This window comes from Aythya ferina (genome assembly GCF_964211825.1).
Source record: "Aythya ferina genome assembly, chromosome: 24".
Taxonomy (NCBI): Eukaryota; Metazoa; Chordata; class Aves; order Anseriformes; family Anatidae; genus Aythya; species Aythya ferina.
In genome coordinates this window covers 3,118,277-3,137,740 of record NC_140322.1, presented here as the reverse complement: position 1 = coordinate 3,137,740, position 19,464 = coordinate 3,118,277, and the positions used below count along the sequence as shown (strand labels likewise).

The following is a 19,464-nucleotide window of genomic DNA, read 5'->3' as shown; positions in this document are numbered from 1 at the left end:
ATAGCTGTTAGAGTTCAGCTGTCACTTCTACAGCTGGGGGAAGAGCTGATGTAGACCAAACTCTCCTCTGTTTAGTATGCAAATGACTCTGTCTGGTGACATTTCCTAGCACCTGCTTACACACTCTGCAGTAATTAATTTGCATAATTAAAGCAGGAGCTCAGAAGTTGGCTCATGCCGGCTGGGGCTTGAAATTTAAGGAAAAATAATTTAAGGTGCTGCTGAAAAAAGAGCCCCTCCCCTTCCACGAGGAAATCAGCCTCTCCATCCCACTAGCGACCCCAAAGCTTCCTCCTCTCCTTCTCTCCGTTCCCTTCAGGACGCTGAGGGAAGTTCCTCGCCCTCTTTTGTTGGCTGTTTTTCATTGCTCCCGCTCCCTCCCCTGGCTTTTCACCCTCTAATATCGGCGCACTGTGTGCGGCCAGCTGTAAAAATCGTTTGCAGCGGGGCCGGAAAATGAGGCTCGCCGTGTTTCCTGGGGCTTTGGGACCTGGCTGGCCGTGCTCTGCTTTGGGTGGGAGCACTCTGGGCAGTGTCACGAAGCCCCCCGGCACCCGGGGACCCCCGTGGCCGCCTCTCCGGTGACAGCGGTGCCTGAGACGGGAGCATGCAGCTGGGCTCGGGCCCTTCCCGGAGCTAAGGGTTAACGGAACGCCTGGGGCAGGCCGGGAGCGGGGCGGGCCTCAGCCACCTCCGGCCCCAAGAGCCCAGCTGGGAGCTGGACAAGAAGCGAGGGGTCCCCGGGAGCCTTTGTGGGACCGAGCGTGGCCACATCCCCGGTCCTGGTCCCAATCCCGGTCCTGGTCCTGGTCCCAGTCCTGGTCTGGCCTCCCTGAGCTGCATCGCGGAGCTTGGCATCACCCCAGGGCTGCTGCTGCTGCTGCTCTCCGGCTGCTTTGGGACCTGCTTTGGGACCGCCGGCTCTCGCCTCGCGGGCACGGAGCATGGACCAGTCGGTGGCCATCCAGGAGACCCTGGCCAACGGAGCGACGTGTCGAATCATATCCTTTGCACCGCGGTGATTCTAGCTTTCCTCCCTTTTCCGGGCCCACCCGGAAAGGAGGAGGCCCCGCCGGGATCCCATCGCTGTTTGCTGTTCCTTGACCCCAAATGAAGGCCGTGCAGGGAACCCTGGCTGGTGGGGAGAGCGTGGAGAGCCGGCTGCTGGGCCTGGTGGAGAGCTGCGGAGAGCACGCGTAGGTGCCGGAGCGGGGAGGGCAGGGGGATGCTGCTGGCAGGAGGAGAGGCTGCAGCAGAGCCTGACAGGTCTTTTTTAGGCCTTGGGAAGTGCCTAAAATCCCTTCCTACCCCCAAGCACTTTCTACCAGGATGAGGTCTGATAGAGCACTGCTTGGAAGGAGTTGTGCCTTGGCATTTCTCCTGCTGTGCTGTATGGACGGGTAACGAGGCGAGCCCGGGCCCTACAGGTGTGGGTTTGGTGTGTGTTGCCAGTAACACAAACACATCCTTATTTAAATGACAAGCGGGATGGTGGGTGTGTTGTGGAGAGGTTGTTTGGGGATTTGCATGAGGCTACGCTGGCAGCTGCTGCTGGATGGGATGGGGTCTGCCCACACCTGCAGAGATGCCAGAGGGGAGGCATTACCTCTGTGTCTGCTCCATGCTTGCAGGATCTACGTATACACACACCGGCGGATGGCCATAACCGCTGAGGATGTCTGGCTGGAGAAAGTCATCCCCATCAGAGAAGGGTTTGCAGTGGAAGAAGGTATGGATGCACTTTGGGGGCATAGTGACCACCTCCAATGAAGGGGGTGAAGGGATATGGAGTCCATATCTTGTTGCTCTGCTGGCTGAAAGTTGAGATCTACTCAGCCCTTCCCATTTGCTCTTCAATTTATAATCCCTGGTGAAGTTTATGAACATGACACAGCTGGAAGGGCCCCGCCAGATTAATCGTTTTGCAATCCAGAGTGCCCTGTGTCCTACCAAGCATCACCCACGGCCTCCTGCCCCGGCAGATTCTGCCCATCCCTGTGCTTGCAGAGAACACTCGGGGCCTGAGGACCTTGCTGAGCTCCCCAGCCTCAAAGTATTTTTGTAGTCAGCACTCCTATTGCTTTGCTTGTAACTGAACTTCCTTTTGCTTTTGCAGTGATACCTGACAGCGACCTTCATGTCATCGGTGAGTTTTGTTGCTGTTTTAGTGTCAGTGCTGTAGAAATCCCTGGGCCCTGCACCAGCTGCAAGCAGCGGGGCAGAAGGACTTGCTTTTGTGCTCTGGGCTGTAGGCAGGGGTTACTCCTCTGTAGGTGTATGCGGTGGAACAAGGGGATCTTGTCTTACTGGGTGAGCTGTTTGCCATTATTCTGCTCATGCTGACAGAGCACTGTCAACCCTGTTCAACCAGGGTAACCGTTTCTCTAAATATTTTTAAACAGCTGCTGAAAGATCAGTTATCGGCCCTCTCAGGGTTTCTTTCAGGCACAGCTATTTGTGTCTGTTATCAAAATACACAAGATGTAACGGGGGTGACCAGCAAAACCACGTGTTAGTGGAGCATGCAGAGACTGTTACATGTCTTCATGCTAAGACAACATCTACAAAACGTCTTGGAGGTATTTGGGTGGGATGGTACCAGAGCAGTGATGGTTAATGCCCGGCATCAGCAGCAGTTTGGGCTGGCATCAATGGACATGGTGCTGCTTAGCACCTACTGCAGTGGCCACCAAATGCATTTGCCATCGCTGAATGAGCAGAACAAAAAGTATTACAAACAGTGATTTTTATATTTTTAATTGCCATTCTCATGTAAAATGTGAAAAATAAATGCTAAGACCCAGGGAGACTTGCTGATAGAGTCTGCATGTGTGCACCAGCTGCTGCAGTGTGCAGAAAACACTGGGTGTTTCTGAGTGCTTGGCAGCACCAACCATGAGCTCTTCTCCTCCTGTTATTGACAGGCTCCGATGTGACGGTCCAGATCAGTTCAGAAGACGATCGGCTCACGGTGCAGTTGCCCTTTGGTTCCCACACGCGCACGTTCCTGCAGGAACTCAGCAGGTGCAGCCCAGGTACGAGCTATGCCATGTGCTTGGTGTTACAGGCACAAGGAGCCTGGCTGTGGCTTGTGTTTGTAGGCTCGTGAGGAAGAGCAGCGCCAGCCTCTGCTGCTGAAACTGGGGCTGAGCTGCAATGCTTCACAAGGGTAACAACTGTGCAGCATCAGAGAGCTGAGCAGCACTTTGAGCTGTGAGCAACCCGTGCACTCAGAAGGCCACATGGAAATTTATTTTGCGTGCCCTGAGCGACCGCAAGCTGTCTCCTCAGACGCTCTGCGTCTGCTCACCCCCTTCTTGCTTTTTCCACCAGCATCTTCCTCTGTGCCCTTTATCACACGTGCTGAAGGCGTGCACTGCTCCAAGAAGGACACAAGCACGCAAATCTCTGTGCCCAGGGCCATCACCTTTTGCTCTGGCCAGGAAGGCAGCGCCTGGGGAGCACTCCAGGGTTCAGGGGCATCTCCCGGGATGGCTCCAGGGCAGCTCCAGGGCCCTGGGGCGACTCCAGAGCAACTCTGGGACAGCTCCAGGGCCCTGAGGCAGCTCCGGAGCAGCTCCAGGGCAGCTCCGAAGCGACTCCGGAGCACCTCCAGGGTGGCTCCGGGGTCTTGGGGCAGCTCCGTGCCTGTCTCCGGGTCATCTCCGTGGCCCTGAGGCAGCTCCAGGGCAGCTCCGGAGCGACTCCGGAGTCGCTCCGTGGCCCTGAGGCAGCTCCAGGGCAGCTCCGGAGTCGCTCCGGAGCACCTCCAGGATGCCTCCGTGACCCTGGGGCAGCTCAGGGACGGCTCCGAGGCATCTCCGTGTCTCCGGGGCAGGCTCTCGGTGCTCCTAGAGCCATCACCGGCCACCTCTCCGCGGCCCAGGCCTCATCCCCGTCCCCGTCCCGGCCCTGCTCGGGGCGGGCAGCCCCCGAGAGCCGCCCCATGGCGGGCGGAGCCGGGCCGGGGCGGAGCGGGGCCGGCAGCGGCGGAGCGGCCGCGATGTCGGCGGGCGGGCGGTCCCGCCGAGGTGAGCCCGGGGGGGAGCTGCGGGGACCCGCTGGGGACCCGGTGCTGCCGGAGGGGGGCCGGGAACGGGGCTGGAGGCGAGGGACCCGCCTGGCACGGCTCGGCCCGGTGCCTCCCGGTGGTAGCACAGCCGCTGTGCCCGGGCCGGCCGGTGGAGGTGGCTCCTGAGGGGGGACCCGGTTGTGTGTGGGGGTGCTGGCGGCTTGTGGGGCTCGGGGAGCGCTTTGGGAGGGGAAGGGAAAGGGCTCGGCTCGCGGACACGGGGCTCGGCAGCTCCCTGAGGAGCCAGGGGGGCTCCGGGGGTCGGGGCAGTGAATTTAGGGTGTGTGGAGGCAGCTGGAGGGGTTTTGCAGAGCCCTTTTGCTTCTGGGGCTTCCTCTGTGGGCAGAGAATCGCAGGCAGCGAAGAGAAGCGCGTCGAGGGGACATTGCCTGAAGAGCTTTGCCCGCTATGGGATTGCCCCATCCAGGCACCACTGCCCTGTGCCAGCCTAGGCAGCGCTTGCAGGGCCTGACAGGTTTTGGAGGCTCAGCTTTCTTCATCGCCAGCCTTCGTGTGCCCTGGCTGCACCTCACAGCAGCCCCGCAGTGCTGCTGCCTTCGCCCTCGCTCTCAGCACTGTGGCATCGGCCTCTTCCTCTTGCCTGCTCGATGCTATCGCACATGGCCCCAGTTGCTGCTGCTGCTGCTTTTTCCCTTTGTAAAGTGAGTTTGTGAGAAAGGGCGATTCCTAGAAGGCAGCGCGGAGCTGGGACAATTCCTGGAAGTCGGTGTGGGACGCAGAATTGGGATTGAACCGTTTCTGCTTTACCCGCTTTCAGCTCGCCTGGGCTCCTCGTGTTCACGTGGGCGCAGTTTGGTGCCACCGATGTTCCTTCTTTTTATTTCACTGTCAGTTGTGTGTTTAAAAAAAAAAAAAAAGAAAGAGAAGGGATGGATTTTGTAACTCAGACCTCAGGCAACTGCACGAATTGGATTGGGCCAAGGTAGGGATATGGGAACATCTGTTCAGACATGGCATTTTAGCTTGTTGTGCAGAACTGACTGGGGGAGACCTGGGCATATGATGCTAGAATCATTAAGGTTGGAAAAACCCTCCAAGATCATCTGGTCCAACCGTCCCCCTACCACCAATATCACCCACTAAACCACGTCCCTAAAAGCATGCTGAGTGAAACACAAGCCGGTTCCTTTGTTGGTTTGTTTTTGTTGTATCTGGAGCACAGTGACGCTCTTTGAATTGTGAGCTTGTTGGAAAGTAGTTCTCCTATCAAGTCATGCCTTTGAGCTTTGACAAAGTTGCCTTTTCAAGGCCTGACTGTGTTTTTCTTGAGTTGGAGGAGTTTAGTGTTTTTTTCCCCTCATGTTAAAGGAAGAAAGCACTCTCTGCCATCACTTCGGGCCTTTTGGAATATAAATTGATATAGAATGAGGTTTTGTCTGCTGTTTTCCATTACTGGCTCTTGCTCTGTCATTAAATGAGCATGAGCACCGAGCGAGCAACTTTCATAGGCAAATCAAATCACATTTAAATACTGTGTGAATGCGGCCATTTGCTAGTGGTAATATTGGTTTGTTGTACCTTCTGTGGATTAAGGCTGGTTAATGAATGAGAGAACCTATAATGGAATTTAAATGTCCATAGTTTATGTTCCTAATTTCAGTTAATACCCTTATCTAAAATCCCATCTGTGTGCACGGTCACAGTCACAACTGCAGTTTTGCTTCATTTGGAACAGCAAAAAGCACGAAGTGACTTCCCTCCAGCCAGGCATAGCGCCGTCCTGCATGGACTGCTGTGTGCACTTCGTTACGCAGCATGGGCTGGCTCAGACTGACACAACTGGTGGCAAGGCTAATTTAATTCCCCCCTTCCAGCACTAAGCTTGGATCCTGCTTTATCCAGAAGAGGGGACCTCGAACTGCTGTAGAACAGTATTGTAATGTCGCTGCACACGTTTAATAAGAAAGGCTTTGTTTTGTAAGTCCCTTCTAGCTGCAAATCCTGATTCTGCTGCTTTCTTATCTCTGCACATTGCCCTTTATTTCTGTGCCCAGCTCAGTTATTACATAAGGTCATTATCTTGCTAAAATATTCCACATTAGATTGCTAACATATAGACCTCCTCTGGCTTGAGCGACCTCTGTCTAGATGTAAATTTATCTGAAGGAAGCAGCCTGTTCCCAGGGCTAATCTCTTTCTAAAGGGAATCCTACGTAAACGAATATTTTTGCTGATGATGTTAAAATGCCAAGGTGCGGTGTATGGCTGTGATCTTTGGCTTGCCATCTCGCCCTGCGTAGCAGCTGTGCCAGCAGCACTGGGCAGGCACAGAAACCCTGCCATCAGCGGCACCACCAGCTCCTGCCTGCTGCCCAGTGCTGCTGGCGTCTACGGGTAATAAAGATGAACCTCTGCTCCCTTCCTGCTACCAAAGCAACACTTGTCTCGTTGCTTTGCTCTTTACGGTGAAAGTTCAAGTTGGTTCTTGTCACTGTCAAGATCCCTCGCACGGTCTTTATCAGGAAAACTTGCAGAGGCTCGAGCAGCTCTGATTAAGCACTTAATGCCTATGGAGAAAATTTGTGGCTCTGTCCCAACTCACTGAGACTGTGCTTCGTGGTGCAGCACTGAACTGCAGATAGAGAGAAACGTTCAGCTTTCTTTGAGGTGCAGGCATATCTTGTTTGTTTAAATGTTAACTTAAATTCAAGTTAATTTCAATTAATTTAAGGTTTTGTTTAAGAGCATTAAAATATGTGTCTGGGAGATGCTTGTGGTTGGATGAGCTCTGAGGGAGTACTGAAACTTGGTGATGCTGCATGCGAAGTCAAACGCGTTTCTGCTAGCAGAGATGCACGTTGCTAATTTCAGAGTTTGTTTTAGCAAAGGCTGCTCCTGCTCGTTGCCACAGGACTTTGCTTGTGTGATCTGTAATGAGGCTTGAATCATGTGCTCTTCTGGAAACAGCCTCCGATTAATCCTCTTACAGAGTCTTTATTCTGGGAGGGCTCTTTGGGCAGAAGAGGCTTTCCAAGCTGAGAATATGGCCACTTCTTGTCAGCTTGTTTATATTCTGAGTGCTTGTGTAAAGTACTTTAAGTTCTGTTTCTGGTTTGTGCTCTTGTCCTAGAGGGTGTACTATGACAGTGATAAAACCTTAATTTTTCTGGATAGTGCTCACAGAAGGAGAAGCTCAGCCGAATGAACAGAAACCTTACAAGCTTAAGAGCACTTTGTGTATCATTATTAGACTGGTGTGAGAAGTATTGTTGCCTTGGTATTGTTGGTTTTGCACCTTAAGCACGGAAAACCCCATGCAAAATTCTCTGCTTTAACCGTTATTTTGCCACTTAGCAGCAGAACGTCAGAGCTGAAACAAATGCTGAGACTGGTCAAATTTTGCTAACATGGTATAACGCATTTAGCATTGCACCTGTATTTAGCTGCATTTGCATACTAGCTGCCCTGTTACTTCGTTAGGAACGTGCAATTTACATGGCAGCACTTACTTCTGCTGAGTTGTGGCACATTTGTATGGTGACTGCTGTACTTCTTCGCAGGGGAGGGCTCCTGTGCTTTGCTATGTTTCTGCAGAGAGACCTAAACCCTTTAAACGGTAGTGTGATTAGTCGTTTTTCTTCCTTTCCTTGCACTTCCCATCTTGCTTCAGAAAGGAAAAGCTGATTATTAGCTTAGTTTTTCTGGATTTCCAGGATAAAGCCCTGGATTTTATGGTGCCAGTTCTGGTTTGGCTTAGCTCTGAAAGAGCGCCGACAGCTCTGCTGCTCTCCGTGGCTGTGTGGCATGCTGGTGTAAGTCCTTCCTCTGCTGGGGAAGCTGCATCACCACCAAATAGTTCTGTCAAAATAAGATGAGTCGATCAGATAACAAAAAGAGAGTCTGTGGGACACTTTGTTTCTCCGTACGAGTCTAAACTGTGTTGTGCCCATTGGTTTTCCCTTCTGTTTGCCTGAGTGTGTTGATAAGTTAAAGAACACTTAGTTTCACATGAAACTTGATTTTTTTTTTTCCAGAAGTGGTTGGCTCTGAAGGCATCAAGCAGAATGGAAAAAAAGTTGCAGTTAATCAGAACTGGAGCCATGACAGCACTGATAAAGGTGCTCCCAGGTATGGTTTCTCTCTCACTTCTCGTGTATTTCTCTTGAAGCAGTTGAAGCAATGCTTGTGTGCATCATCTCTCTGGGCAGGGTGTAGTGAGTTGTAAAAGCGATGGCAATGTTTCTTTGCCTGTCTAGCTGTGCTTCGCCTCTGCAGAGGCTCTTTGTTGACAGTAAATATATATAGCACCAAACTTCTGCGTGCTTCTGTATGATTGTGTACAGACGGAATGAGCTGCAGTGGGCAAGCTGTTGATATTTTCATGTCGAGGGGAAGACAAATTGCAGAGGGCTTTCTGTCTGGGTTTCCTGGTTTTCAGCTGGAAACCGCATGGGGAAGTTGGTCTTTCTGGTCCCAGCGTGGCAGGTCTTTGCAGACACCAGTGCTTGAGGAATCTGCCTGCTGCCTTATCTGCTTCCACGTGCTGGCAACCCTGCCAGCTGCAGTCATCAGGGGTAGCAGGATCTGGAGCAGTAGCTGGCAACTTTTTGGGGAAGAGAATCACAGATTCTAGTTAAAAGGAAAAAAAAAAAAAAAAGCTCAGCATAAGCATGCTGTCAAAACTTGAGTGGGAATTTCAGCACTGCCTCTCAGAGCCAGTCCTGCTAGTCCCCCTATTTGGGCATATTTTGCTGTTTGGTGAGACAGGACCTGCTAGCGTTGTTTGTTTTGAATTCAGAGAGCTTTGGCTTAGGGCCACCATGTCTCATAGATACACTTTTAAAATGTTAGAGTTTCATTTTCCAGTTCCCAGGACTTTGTGGACCCTGCTGCATATCCTTCAAAGTCTGTCTCTGTGCCGTCCTTGGCACTCATGTGTAGGTTGTTGACCTTAAATTTATATCATGCACTTGCTTGTGGGAACTCCCAAGCTGTGGCATTACTACTGTTGCAAAAGGAGCCTGCAGTAAATCACAGAGCAACAAGATACTAAATAAAACCACCTCTGTCCCCATCTACTCTTTGCTGCCTCCTTTCTAGATAGAGCTGGGACTTTTCCACCATGAAAACAAACAGTTTTTCATTCTTCTGCTGAGGTCAGAAGGGTTGAGCAGAGGGAGATGACATCCACATCTCCCTGTTCCAGTAAGCAGGAAATGTGGACGGCTTGGTGTACAGGTGAACAAGGTCTGCCCTGAATCAACAGGTCTGCCCTGACTCAACAGGCTGCACCAGCTTAGGGAGAACAGGTTGTCATTTCGGTTAGTTAAACTGGTTTTATCTAGAGAAGGTCTGAGCTGTTCTAAGAAATGCTCATTCCAGTCTTGTTTGCTTATTCTGCACAGTGAAACAGACAGGTAAATGAGAACCACGTCCGCAGCAGCAGAAATAAGCTGTTCAGGGTGTGTTTTTATCCTGGGCTTCTTCTAGCAGTTTTGTTTTCCCTTCCAGACAAAGCAAAGTCAAATCTGATGTGAAAGCTGAAATGGTGCGGTCCTCCGGCGTAATGGTTTCAAACATGGCTTCAATCTTATCAGAACCACAGTTTGGACTAAGAGATACTATCGTTAAATCTCAGCTTGTACAAAGGGAGGATTCCTACACGTACATCCAGAACTTCAGGTGATGATCATTCCTGAGAAGAGCTTGTTTTGGGGGTGGGAGTAAGTTTCCTATGGCTGGAAGTGCATCAATTCTGTGCACTCCTGGCTTTCTCTCTCACTCCTTCTGTTTATTGTTAGCCTTGCAGTTGTTCTACTAATTTCATGAGAGCTTGGGTGAAATATATAATCGGGACAAAAACTTTACTGTGATTAAAATCCATTTATGCAGATTGTTGGATGAATTTATCATTTCAAACTGCTACTGCACAGCTCTATTCCTGTCTTTTTACACTCTATGCAAAAATGTGCATCCTTCTGTAAAACAGGCTATAAAGATGCTACTGTAATGAAATTGCTGTAGGAATTTAGACTTTGTCACATTGTCCTAATCCCTCCTGGAAACAAATTACTCCTACATAATTATTATTAAGTACATGGGCTAATACTAGTGGTATTTGCAGCTCTGGGATTTAACAAAAGTGAATTCTTTTCAGATTTTTTGTCGGGACTTACAATGTGAATGGTCAGTCACCCAAGGAAAGCCTCCAGCCCTGGCTGAGATGTGACACGGAGCCTCCAGACATTTACTGTGTGGGGTGAGTGTCTCCTTCTGGCTCTTCCTTCCAACCCTTGACACTGGCTGCTTGCTTGTGATCTGTAGCATGAGGTGTTCAGCCAAGACATCACAGCTGAGGAATGTTTGCGTTGCCTTACTCTGTTGCACAGCTCTAGAGTGTGTGTTTGTGTAGCCTGAAAGGGCTGTTATTCTGGTAGTGTTTGGGCTTTCTGGCACCGCAGTTTTACAAAATCTTTAATATGGTTCCATTTAATTCTAACAATTAGCTTTACATTTAACTTGCCTCTGAAATCAGCATAACTGAATTTGAGCTTTAAGTTACAAATTTAGTGTGAGTATAAATTGTTTTAGTTCTTTCCTGGAGGGAAGGGCTGGAGTTATAAATAAATAAATAAATAAATAAATAAAATGCGTGCATACATGGATTTCTTCTTCAAATGCAGTTTCCAGGAGCTTGATCTGAGTAAAGAAGCCTTCTTTTTCAATGACACACCGAAGGAAGAAGAATGGTTTAAAGCTGTAACTGATAGTCTTCACCCAGATGCCAAATATGCAAAGGTAAATGGGGCTTTTGGGGAGGTTTGAATGTGGAATCATTTTCCACTCGGGCCTCTTTTCACTTTGCTTTTTCCTGTTTTCAATTGCTGTGTCTTCCAGAGGTTCATTGTCTGCAGCTTTTGCTCAGTCAGAAGTGCTCTGAAGGTGAAGTAGGTAGTGTTACTGTGCAGGGTGCCAAGGCAGAGGGCAGGACAGGAGGGAGCAGCTAGGCGCCATGCATAAATGAAGCTCCTGCTGTCTTGGGGGAAGTGAGTAGGAAGCGTCTTAGCATCTGCCATGTCTGTCTCCATAATGCATGGTGGAACGAGGCGTGAAGGTATCTTGGTAGGAACGCTGCCTGTGTTTTGGCTCCTGCTCCGTGGGTCTGCTTTGTCTCCTGTCGCTTGTTTAAGGGAAGCTCCTTCTATGGGCTGCCAGTGCTTTGGCCTTTGCTTTGGGCTTCGACTTCCTTGACTGTGGTGTTGGTCCCTGGCTCCCTCTTGTGCTGTGCTGATGGAGTGCCTGTGTACTGTGTGGCGAGGTGGGCTGTTGGATGAGCCTCCTTCTTCATCTGTGTTTTGCTGGCCCTTGTTCTGGGCTGGGGGACAAGGTGCCTTCTCCCATTCCAGTATTTAATGCAACAGGATCTATTTTTCAGGTGAAACTTGTGCGGCTTGTGGGAATAATGCTTCTGTTGTATGTGAAAGCAGACCTTGCTTTGAACATCTCCGAGGTGGAAGTTGAGACTGTGGGAACTGGCATCATGGGGAGGATGGTAAGAATGACGACTGTGTGTGAGAAGGGTTGAGACTTCAGGGAGCCCTGGGGAGCTCCACTCCTTAGATGTAGTGGTTATTCCTCTAGCTAAAGGAGGCAGCTGCTTTTAGACACGTAGAGTCCCGTCTCTGTGACAGCTCAGGCTGTTGCTAGAGGGAATCACCGTGTGTTATCAAAAGCTCCTAGACCTTGTGGGAGGAGCTTCCTTGGGGGCTTTTTCCTGATTACATGTGCTGGGCTGCTTGGGGCCCCACTCTCATGTAGCTTGATGCTGGCTGTGATTTTGCTCAAAGCAATTAATGTGAGGAAACATGAGTAGAAGAAACGTGTCCATCCAGATTATAGTTTTGTGGAAGAGGACTTACTGGCCTCTTGCCCTTCTGCATCACAGAAATGAAGTCTGTGCCCTTTGGATGTAGTTCCACGAACACTGCAGCTGTAACTTGGCAGAGGTGTTTTTGGCCAGCTAAGCCATGTGCTTCCTCCTCCACTTACTTTTTTTTTTATTGTCTGTGTTGAAAGGTCTTGTTTGTTGCTAAACTGGTTTCAGGACTTGCTGAAGCAATTGACCAGCTCCCTTGTTGATTTGAATTTTCCTGTTGTATTAACTAAATCCTGAGTTACAAACTGTGTTCTCTAAATTTGCTTGCCATGTTCCCTTGCTGTGTGAAATCTTCACATGAGTTCCTGGCTTAAATTCATGATGCAATTATCACCAATTAGGTTTTCAGCCTTTTCCCTCTTCTGGAGTTAAATGGTCTGCCTCAATGTCTTCTGGCTTGTCCACTGCTGTTAACTCATTTCTGGATTCATCTGTTGTGTGCAGAAGAAAAGCTTCTGACCAGCGTCTTTGTCTTTATCTTTCAGGGTAACAAAGGTGGTGTTGCCATAAGGTTTAAATTCCATAACACTAGTGTGTGCATTGTGAATTCTCACCTTGCAGCTCACACCGAGGAATATGAGCGGAGGAACCAGGACTTCAAAGACATCTGCTCTCGGATGCAATTCTGCCAATCGGATCCAAATTTGCCACCTCTCACTATTAGCAAACATGAGTATGCTTCCCCTTTGATTACCTGATTCACTGCTCAAGGCAGAGCATTAGGAACATGGTGGGGTATAAGGTTCTCTCACAGGGATGTGAGAAGGGTGTCTAGCAATCCGATTATTAGCCTGGAAGGGCCAGAAAAGATTTACTATAACCCTGTTTTTGACGGTTCTGGCAATCACTTGCTTTTTTACAGTTTTCCAGGCCTTGTTTTATTTTCATGCTTCAAGAGGGAATGGGGCAATATGCATCAATCTTCTCAATGGGTTGTAGGATTTAGTCATTGAGGAATATTAAAAGCACCAGTTAGTAAGAGATTTTGACAAACATGCAGAATGGGAATTAAAATCAGCCAAGGTAGAAAGAGCAGCTTTGGTCTACATTCTCTTTCAGTGTGATCTTATGGTTGGGTGACCTCAACTATCGGCTGGAGGAACTGGATGTGGCAAAAGTGAAGCAGCTTGTAGAAGAGAAAGCATTTTCAGAGCTTTGCCGATATGACCAGGTACTGATGCCTCCCTCACCTACCTGCAGGTGCTCCTTAGCCTTCTCAGTGCTCCCATTTAGCTCATATGGGAATTGTGCTTGAGCTTATTTTTCTTTTTCTTTTGTAGCTAAAGAGGCAAATGAATGCAAAAGCAGTCTTTGAAGGCTTTACAGAGGGAGAGATTTCTTTCCAACCAACATACAAATATGATGCTGGCTGCGATGACTGGGACACAAGGTACAGTGATTGCTTCATACGTGATGACATTGGCTGATGTTATCACTGAAGGTGGTAACAATAAAGTGGAAAAAAAAATGCAGAAATTGGCCTTGTCAGGAAAACACCGAGTCCCTGAGAGTGTTACTCCATCTGAACTGTGCCTGGAAACTGTAATTTTTACCTCTGTCCTAGTGAGAAGTGTCGTGTTCCAGCATGGTGCGATCGGATACTCTGGAAAGGGCAGAACATTGCTCAGCTGAGCTATCGCAGCCATATGGCTTTGAAGATCAGTGATCACAAGCCAGTTAGCTCTGTGTTTGATATTGGGGTAAGTATGTCTGTACCTAAGGAAACAACTCTGCTGACCTCGTGCTGTGTGTGGGGGAGGAGGGGAGAGGCTCTCATGCTGGATTATCCCCGCTTTTATGGCATCTACACAGAACAATGGCTTGTAAGGTGGGTTAGGTAATATATTGAAATTGAATCATTGTTCATAGTAAGCTAGGGTTGTGTTAAGTAATACTTCACTTCAGCAGAACAATTTATGAGCATCTGTAGGTGTTTTTTCAGAAGTCTTATTTTTCTTATTTTTCTTAATTGTTTTCACAGCAACTTGCAGTGCAGCCATGCTATATCATTGACAGCCCAGGAGTGTGGTTTAAAAAAAAAAAAAAAAAAAGAACAAAAAGCACTCTCAAAATGACTGGGTGACTTTCTTGCCTCTCTTGCTAGTTATATCAAGGTAGCAAGGTCCTTTATTATTGGGTCCTGAGGAGGAATAAGAATATTAGTGCTCCAAGTGCCTCTTCATCAAATGTGTTGTATATGCTAGCATACTATTAAAACTGAGCCACTTTATATGTTTCAGGCTGTCCTGTAGAGGCACAGTAAATACCAATTGGTGCTGTGTGTGTCCTTTTCAGGTGAAGGTTGTGAATGAAGAGCTGTATCGAAAAGTCTTTGAGGAAATAGTGCGCTCCCTGGATAAGATGGAGAATGCCAACATTCCCTCGGTGACCCTCTCCCAGAGAGAGGTAGGGTATGTTCATCTGCCCTGACTTGCTCGACATTGAGCATTCCTATTCCTACACCAGAAGTGTATTTGAGTGGTAGAAGTGTGTTAGATGGATACTAGAGCGTGGGGTCTGGTTCCAAAGAAACAGTATATTGACTTTCATCTGTTTTCTGTTTACAAATCCTTGAAATATTTGTTTCTGCTTTAGGTGCAGGCAAATTTCATTCATGGTACCAAGCTGAAATGCGCAGCTCTGTTACTCTCTGAGGTGGAGAGTGAGAGAGTAAAAGGGCAGTTTGTACCCCTTGCTGTTGCTTGTTTTTAGAAACATAAAATGTAAAATACTGAGGGATTTGGAGAAGGTCACAAAACCAGCATTTGCTTTGTGTGTTGGGAACTAAAACAGACAAGCAGCTGAGACATTTGAGGCTACAGCTATCTTGTTCTCAGGTTTCATTGAGGTTATTTGAGGGGAGCATTTGCTTTAAAGTGCACACTAATGCAAATGACTTGAGCATACATTGTAAACAAGTGCAATCCTATTTAATCCTGGAAGAGGTGGGATGTGGGAGCAAGAGGGTTAATCTGGATATCTTGCTGCTTAATGATTAAACTATGGGACGGGAATATGAGGAATTGCTGATGGTGCTTGGCAAGGGGGGATTGGCTGATGATGTTGATTGATGTTTGTTTCTAGTTCCATTTTGAGGATGTTAAATACATGCAGCTACAGATAGAGAAGTTTACAATCCGCAATGGACAAGTGCCTTGCCAGTTTGAATTTATCAGCAAACCAGATGAGGAAACCTATTGCAAGGAGTGGCTGATAGCTAATCCTAGTAAGGGCTTTCTGCTGCCAGGTGAGCTCCTCATTGTTCATTTCATGTTAATGAGCTAACATTGTCATCTTCTGGCTTAGTTTTCTCTGCTGTTTTGACAATGTTATGTTTTTTACAGGCTTATGGGTTCAATACTGTTTTTTAATCAATATGGCTTACTTATATTTTGGCAGATTCTGAGATCACGATTGAGTTGGAGCTATTTGTTAATAAATCAACAGCTACACGGTTAAACTCTGGAGAAGAAAAACTTGAAGATATCTTGGTCTTGCATCTTGACAGGGGGAAGGATTATTTTCTGTCTGTAACAGGAAACTACTTGCCCAGTTGCTTTGGGTCTCCCATTCATACACTGTGTTACATGCGGGAACCAATCCAGGACATGTCAGCAGAATCCATTCAGAACCTTGTGAGTTAAAGATAAGCTTCCCTTCTGAGCCCACAAGAACCATTAAAACTAGGTGGTTAAGTCCTGTCTGTTACTACAGAGCCTTCTTTCACTTCCCTGGTCCATAGTCTGAGAATGCTGATACAGCCTGTGCTCCCTAGTGTGCCATCTTCACACCTTGCAGTAGTGCTTCATGTGGATGAAGCAACCCATTTCACGTAGAGCACTGACAGTAAGGCACTGTCTGCTCTGCCTGTACATTTATAAAGGTGTGCTACTTCTAAACGTAGATCTTCTTCTCTGGAGCCTTTCGCTTTCCCCATACTAAATGGAGGTGTGTGCATATGTGAGGCATCAGTTTCCGTAGAGCTGAATGTACATGAGGCATGTTTGAGAGCAGCTTGTTCTTTCTGCCTGCACTTTTGATACAATTATGACTGTTGGAACTATCATGTATGAAGACTTGTGAGTGAAGCTGCACAGTTCTGTAACAAGTATTAATTGTCGGGTGTAAGCCCTGTGAAGCAATCTGCAGAGCTGAACAAGAAGTTGGCTAGCTCCTTTTTATTCCTCCCCTCTCTCAGACACTGATGCCGCTGGAAACAAGTGATGCTGCTACTCAAGCTGAAAGGCCTCTGGAAATTCCCAAAGAGCTGTGGATGATGGTGGATCACTTATACCGCAACGCTTCCCAGCAGGTTGGCAGTGCTTGTGCTGGAATTGCAAAATAATTTGTTTGCATTACGTTTATTTTTGGACAAGATAATGGTAACGGCAGCCTTTGCTAACTGTGGATGTTTGGCCAATGGTAAAGAGTAAGAAAAGGACATCTTTGAGATAAGTGATCTTAGTACCCTGAGTTGCTGTGTTCCGTGTGTGGCATGCACCAGCAGCTGTCCTTCTGCATTGCTCTTTACGGCAGTCCCACAGCCTTACTAGAACTGCTCATGGTGAGATTGGTAGTTATCAGCACCGATCTAGGGAGATTTTTCCAGCCAGTTCATAATGGCAGTGCTTTATTGACCCAAATATTTACTTTCCTTGAGATTGACTGATGGTGGTCTTTTCAGGAGGACCTGTTTCAGCAGCCAGGCCTCAGGTCTGAATTTGAGCAAATCCGAGACTGTTTGGACAAAGGAATGCATGATACCCTCCGTATCCTTTTAGACTGATGTCTGGTAGGGCTCACTTTGCCCAAACAAAAGATCTAAGCCAAGAAAGGTTTTATCAGTCTTCTGTGCTCCATCATGGTTTTGAAATTGCTGTCTCTCACCTTATGGTAGCTGAGATATGCAGCTCTTTGCTGCTGCTTGCAATCACTACTAACGCCTCTGCAGAGTCTTTGCTATGCTGATGAATGATCATTGAACTGCGTGAGTGTCTGACTGCCCAGGGAAACAGAGTTTGCTATGTGGACTCAAATCTGTGGACAACAGGAGTTCCTGGAGACCTAAGCAATGATTAATGTTTCAGCAGAAATGCTACCAAAATAGACCATACTGTGCTCACCTCTTCCTTAACCATCTTTGGATCAGTTGGCAGCAACCACTCGGTAGCAGAGGCCCTGCTGCTCTTCCTGGAAAGCCTGCCAGAGCCGGTCATCTGCTACAGCTTCTACAACAGCTGTTTGGAGTGTGCCAACAACTACCTGCTGAGCAGCCAGGTAATGCCAGCGTTGCTGGGAGACCATTTCTGTTGTTCTGGAAGGAGGGGGAAGCAGACTGGTATATGCTAGACAAATAACAGGCTTTTGCTCTAAGAAACTTAATCATCTCATAATAGAGTGGATCTAAGATTGATGTATCTTGGATTATTAAGAGCTGTTTCTGTTGTGTTTGCAGACAGGTAGTAGATAAAGCTACTAAGCCATTACCATTTCTTCAGTATAAATGTTGTTTGTTTTCTCCACCCAGATTATCTCTAAGCTGCCAGAATGCCATAAAAATGTATTTGAGTATCTAATGGCGTTTCTACGAGAACTACTGAAAAATTCAGGGAAAAACCATTTGGATGTGAATATCCTTGGTAAGGAGAGTGAAATAACCATTCTGTTCAGAGGGGGGTTTCAGTTTGCGTAACAGAACACGTTTCTCCAAAGTGCTTGCAGTCATGGCTTCTACTGTTTTGAAGCATTTAATTATCAAACAGTCCATAGAAACACACTGTCCTTGCAGTAGCCTGACAAAAATTTGTAAAGGGACACAGAAGAGATGCACGTGTTGTCAGCTTTATCTCACCCCATCCTGAAACAAGGCGCTCTCTCATTTTGACTGAGTGGGGTTAGTGGAATTACTTTTGATAGCCTGCTGTTGACTGGTGCTCTCTCTCTCTCTTTCTCTCTCAAAAATGCAGCTAGTATATTTGGTGGCTTGTTACTTAGACCTCCTCCTGGACATCCTACACCTGATATAGCAGAAAAGAGGAAAGCTCAGCAATTTATCCACCAGTTCCTCTTGAGAGAGGACACTTTACCGTGAATTCCAGATGCAGCTAATCTGATTTTTAAATATCAAACTACTGTAAAAAATATTTTTGTACAGTATACCAGCTTTTTCTTTTTTTTTTTTTTTAATATCACAGTATTTTATACAATCTATTGCTATTAAATGCAGCTCAGGCAGTTAGAATCAGGTGTCACTGTTAATAAGCTGTAAAATATATTGAATTTCTAAATAAGCTGTATGTAGACAAGCAAAACTATAAAAGCTGATATTTTCACTGTATTGTATTTAACTTGTATTAAAATTCAGAATTTTTAAGTCCTTGTTATTTAAATAAAAGCATCTCAGTGCATTTTTTCCAGCTCGTCTGCCCCATTTCAGTGTTGGCTGGTTTCGATTCTTGGTTTGAGGGTGATTTAAGTCACACCTGTAAAAGGCAGGGAACAGATCCAGTCCACAGTACTTCCAGTAGTACGTTGGCTGTGGTAGCAAAGCAGATGTGTTATATGAATATTTCTGGGCTTTCCCCAGTACTCTAATGCTGTGGGAACATGCAGCACCACGGGGCAGTGATCCAGTCAAAGTGAAAGAACCCAGTTTCTTGCAAACCTGTCATTTCAAAAACATTTGCTGGCTGATGCCCACACTGCTGAGCCAGGGCAGCTGCAGGCAGGGACAAGATGAGCTGAGCACCAGTTATGGCCTCAGCTGGAGCTTCTTGTGCTCAGGCATATGGTTCAAAGATATTCCCCCCACCATGGCAGGGGGACGGGAGCCAGCAGTGTGCCCAGGTGGCCAAGAAGGCCAACGGCATCCTGGTTTGTATCAGGAATAGTGCAGACAGCAGGAGCAGGGAGGTAATCGTCCCCATGTACTCAGCTCTGGTGAGGCTGCACCTCGAATGCTGTGTTCAGCTTTGGGCCCCTCAGCACAAGAAGGACATCGAGGCCCTGGAACATGAACAGAGAAGGGATGCAGAGCTGGTGAGGGGCCTGGAGCACAAGTCCTGTGAGGAAGGGCTGAGGGAACTTGGGGTTGTTTGGGCTGGGGAAGGGGAGGCTCAGGGCAGAGCTCATTGCTCTCTGCAACTGCCTGGAAGGAAGGGGTGGGGAGCTGGGGGCGGCCTCTGCTCACAGGGAACTGTGCCAGGAGCAGAGGGAACGGCCTCGAGTTGTGCCAGGGGAGGTTCAGGCTGGAAATGAGGAGACATTTCTCCTCAGCAAGAGCGCTCAGGCGTTGGGACGGGTTGCCCAGGGAGGTGGTGGAGTCCCCGTCCCTGGGGGTGTTCAGGGAGAGGTTGGACGTGGTGCTGGGGGACAGGGGCAGGGGGTGGTGGTGGTGATGGTGGTGGATGGTTGTACCAGGTGAGCTTGGAGCTCTTTTCCAACCCTAATAATTCTAGGTTTCTATGAGCTGGGTGAGCTTTAACGTCCCTCGGAA

General features: G+C 48.0%; 1 protein-coding gene across 5 annotated transcripts; it reads left to right on the top strand.

Annotated features, from left to right (window-relative positions):
* Positions 1-799: 799 nt before the first annotated feature.
* INPP5B (inositol polyphosphate-5-phosphatase B) lies at positions 800-18,399 on the top strand. Of its 5 annotated transcripts, none has more exons than XM_084497350.1 (22): positions 800-1,001; positions 1,117-1,196; positions 1,632-1,729; positions 2,117-2,146; positions 2,925-3,035; positions 8,071-8,161; positions 9,545-9,715; positions 10,191-10,292; positions 10,717-10,831; positions 11,469-11,585; positions 12,455-12,642; positions 13,029-13,140; positions 13,250-13,359; positions 13,534-13,669; positions 14,265-14,375; positions 15,054-15,216; positions 15,369-15,604; positions 16,168-16,281; positions 16,654-16,738; positions 17,119-17,246; positions 17,497-17,608; positions 17,936-18,399. In XM_084497350.1, exons 1-22 carry the CDS (start codon positions 945-947, stop codon positions 18,058-18,060), a joined length of 2,592 nt encoding a protein of 863 aa, XP_084353476.1. In that variant the 5' UTR covers positions 800-944; the 3' UTR covers positions 18,061-18,399. The 5 variants fall into 5 exon arrangements, with proteins under 5 accessions (XP_084353476.1, XP_084353475.1, XP_084353478.1 ...); XM_084497349.1 differs by having other exon boundaries at positions 8,068-8,161; XM_084497352.1 differs by lacking the exons at positions 800-1,001; positions 1,117-1,196; positions 1,632-1,729; positions 2,117-2,146; positions 2,925-3,035 and adding an exon at positions 3,962-4,031 and having other exon boundaries at positions 8,068-8,161.
* The last annotated feature ends 1,065 nt before the right edge of the window (positions 18,400-19,464 follow it).

Bases quoted from the DNA above. Each gene is read 5' to 3' on its own strand.
- INPP5B (XM_084497349.1), top strand. From the start codon at position 945: ATGGACCAGTCGGTGGCCATCCAGGAGACCCTGGCCAACGGAGCGACG. The intron at 1,002-1,116 runs ATATCCTTTGCA...CCCCAAATGAAG, and splicing joins ACGGAGCGACGTGTCGAATC to GCCGTGCAGGGAACCCTGGC. The intron at 16,282-16,653 runs GTTGGCAGTGCT...TGGTCTTTTCAG, and splicing joins ACCGCAACGCTTCCCAGCAG to GAGGACCTGTTTCAGCAGCC.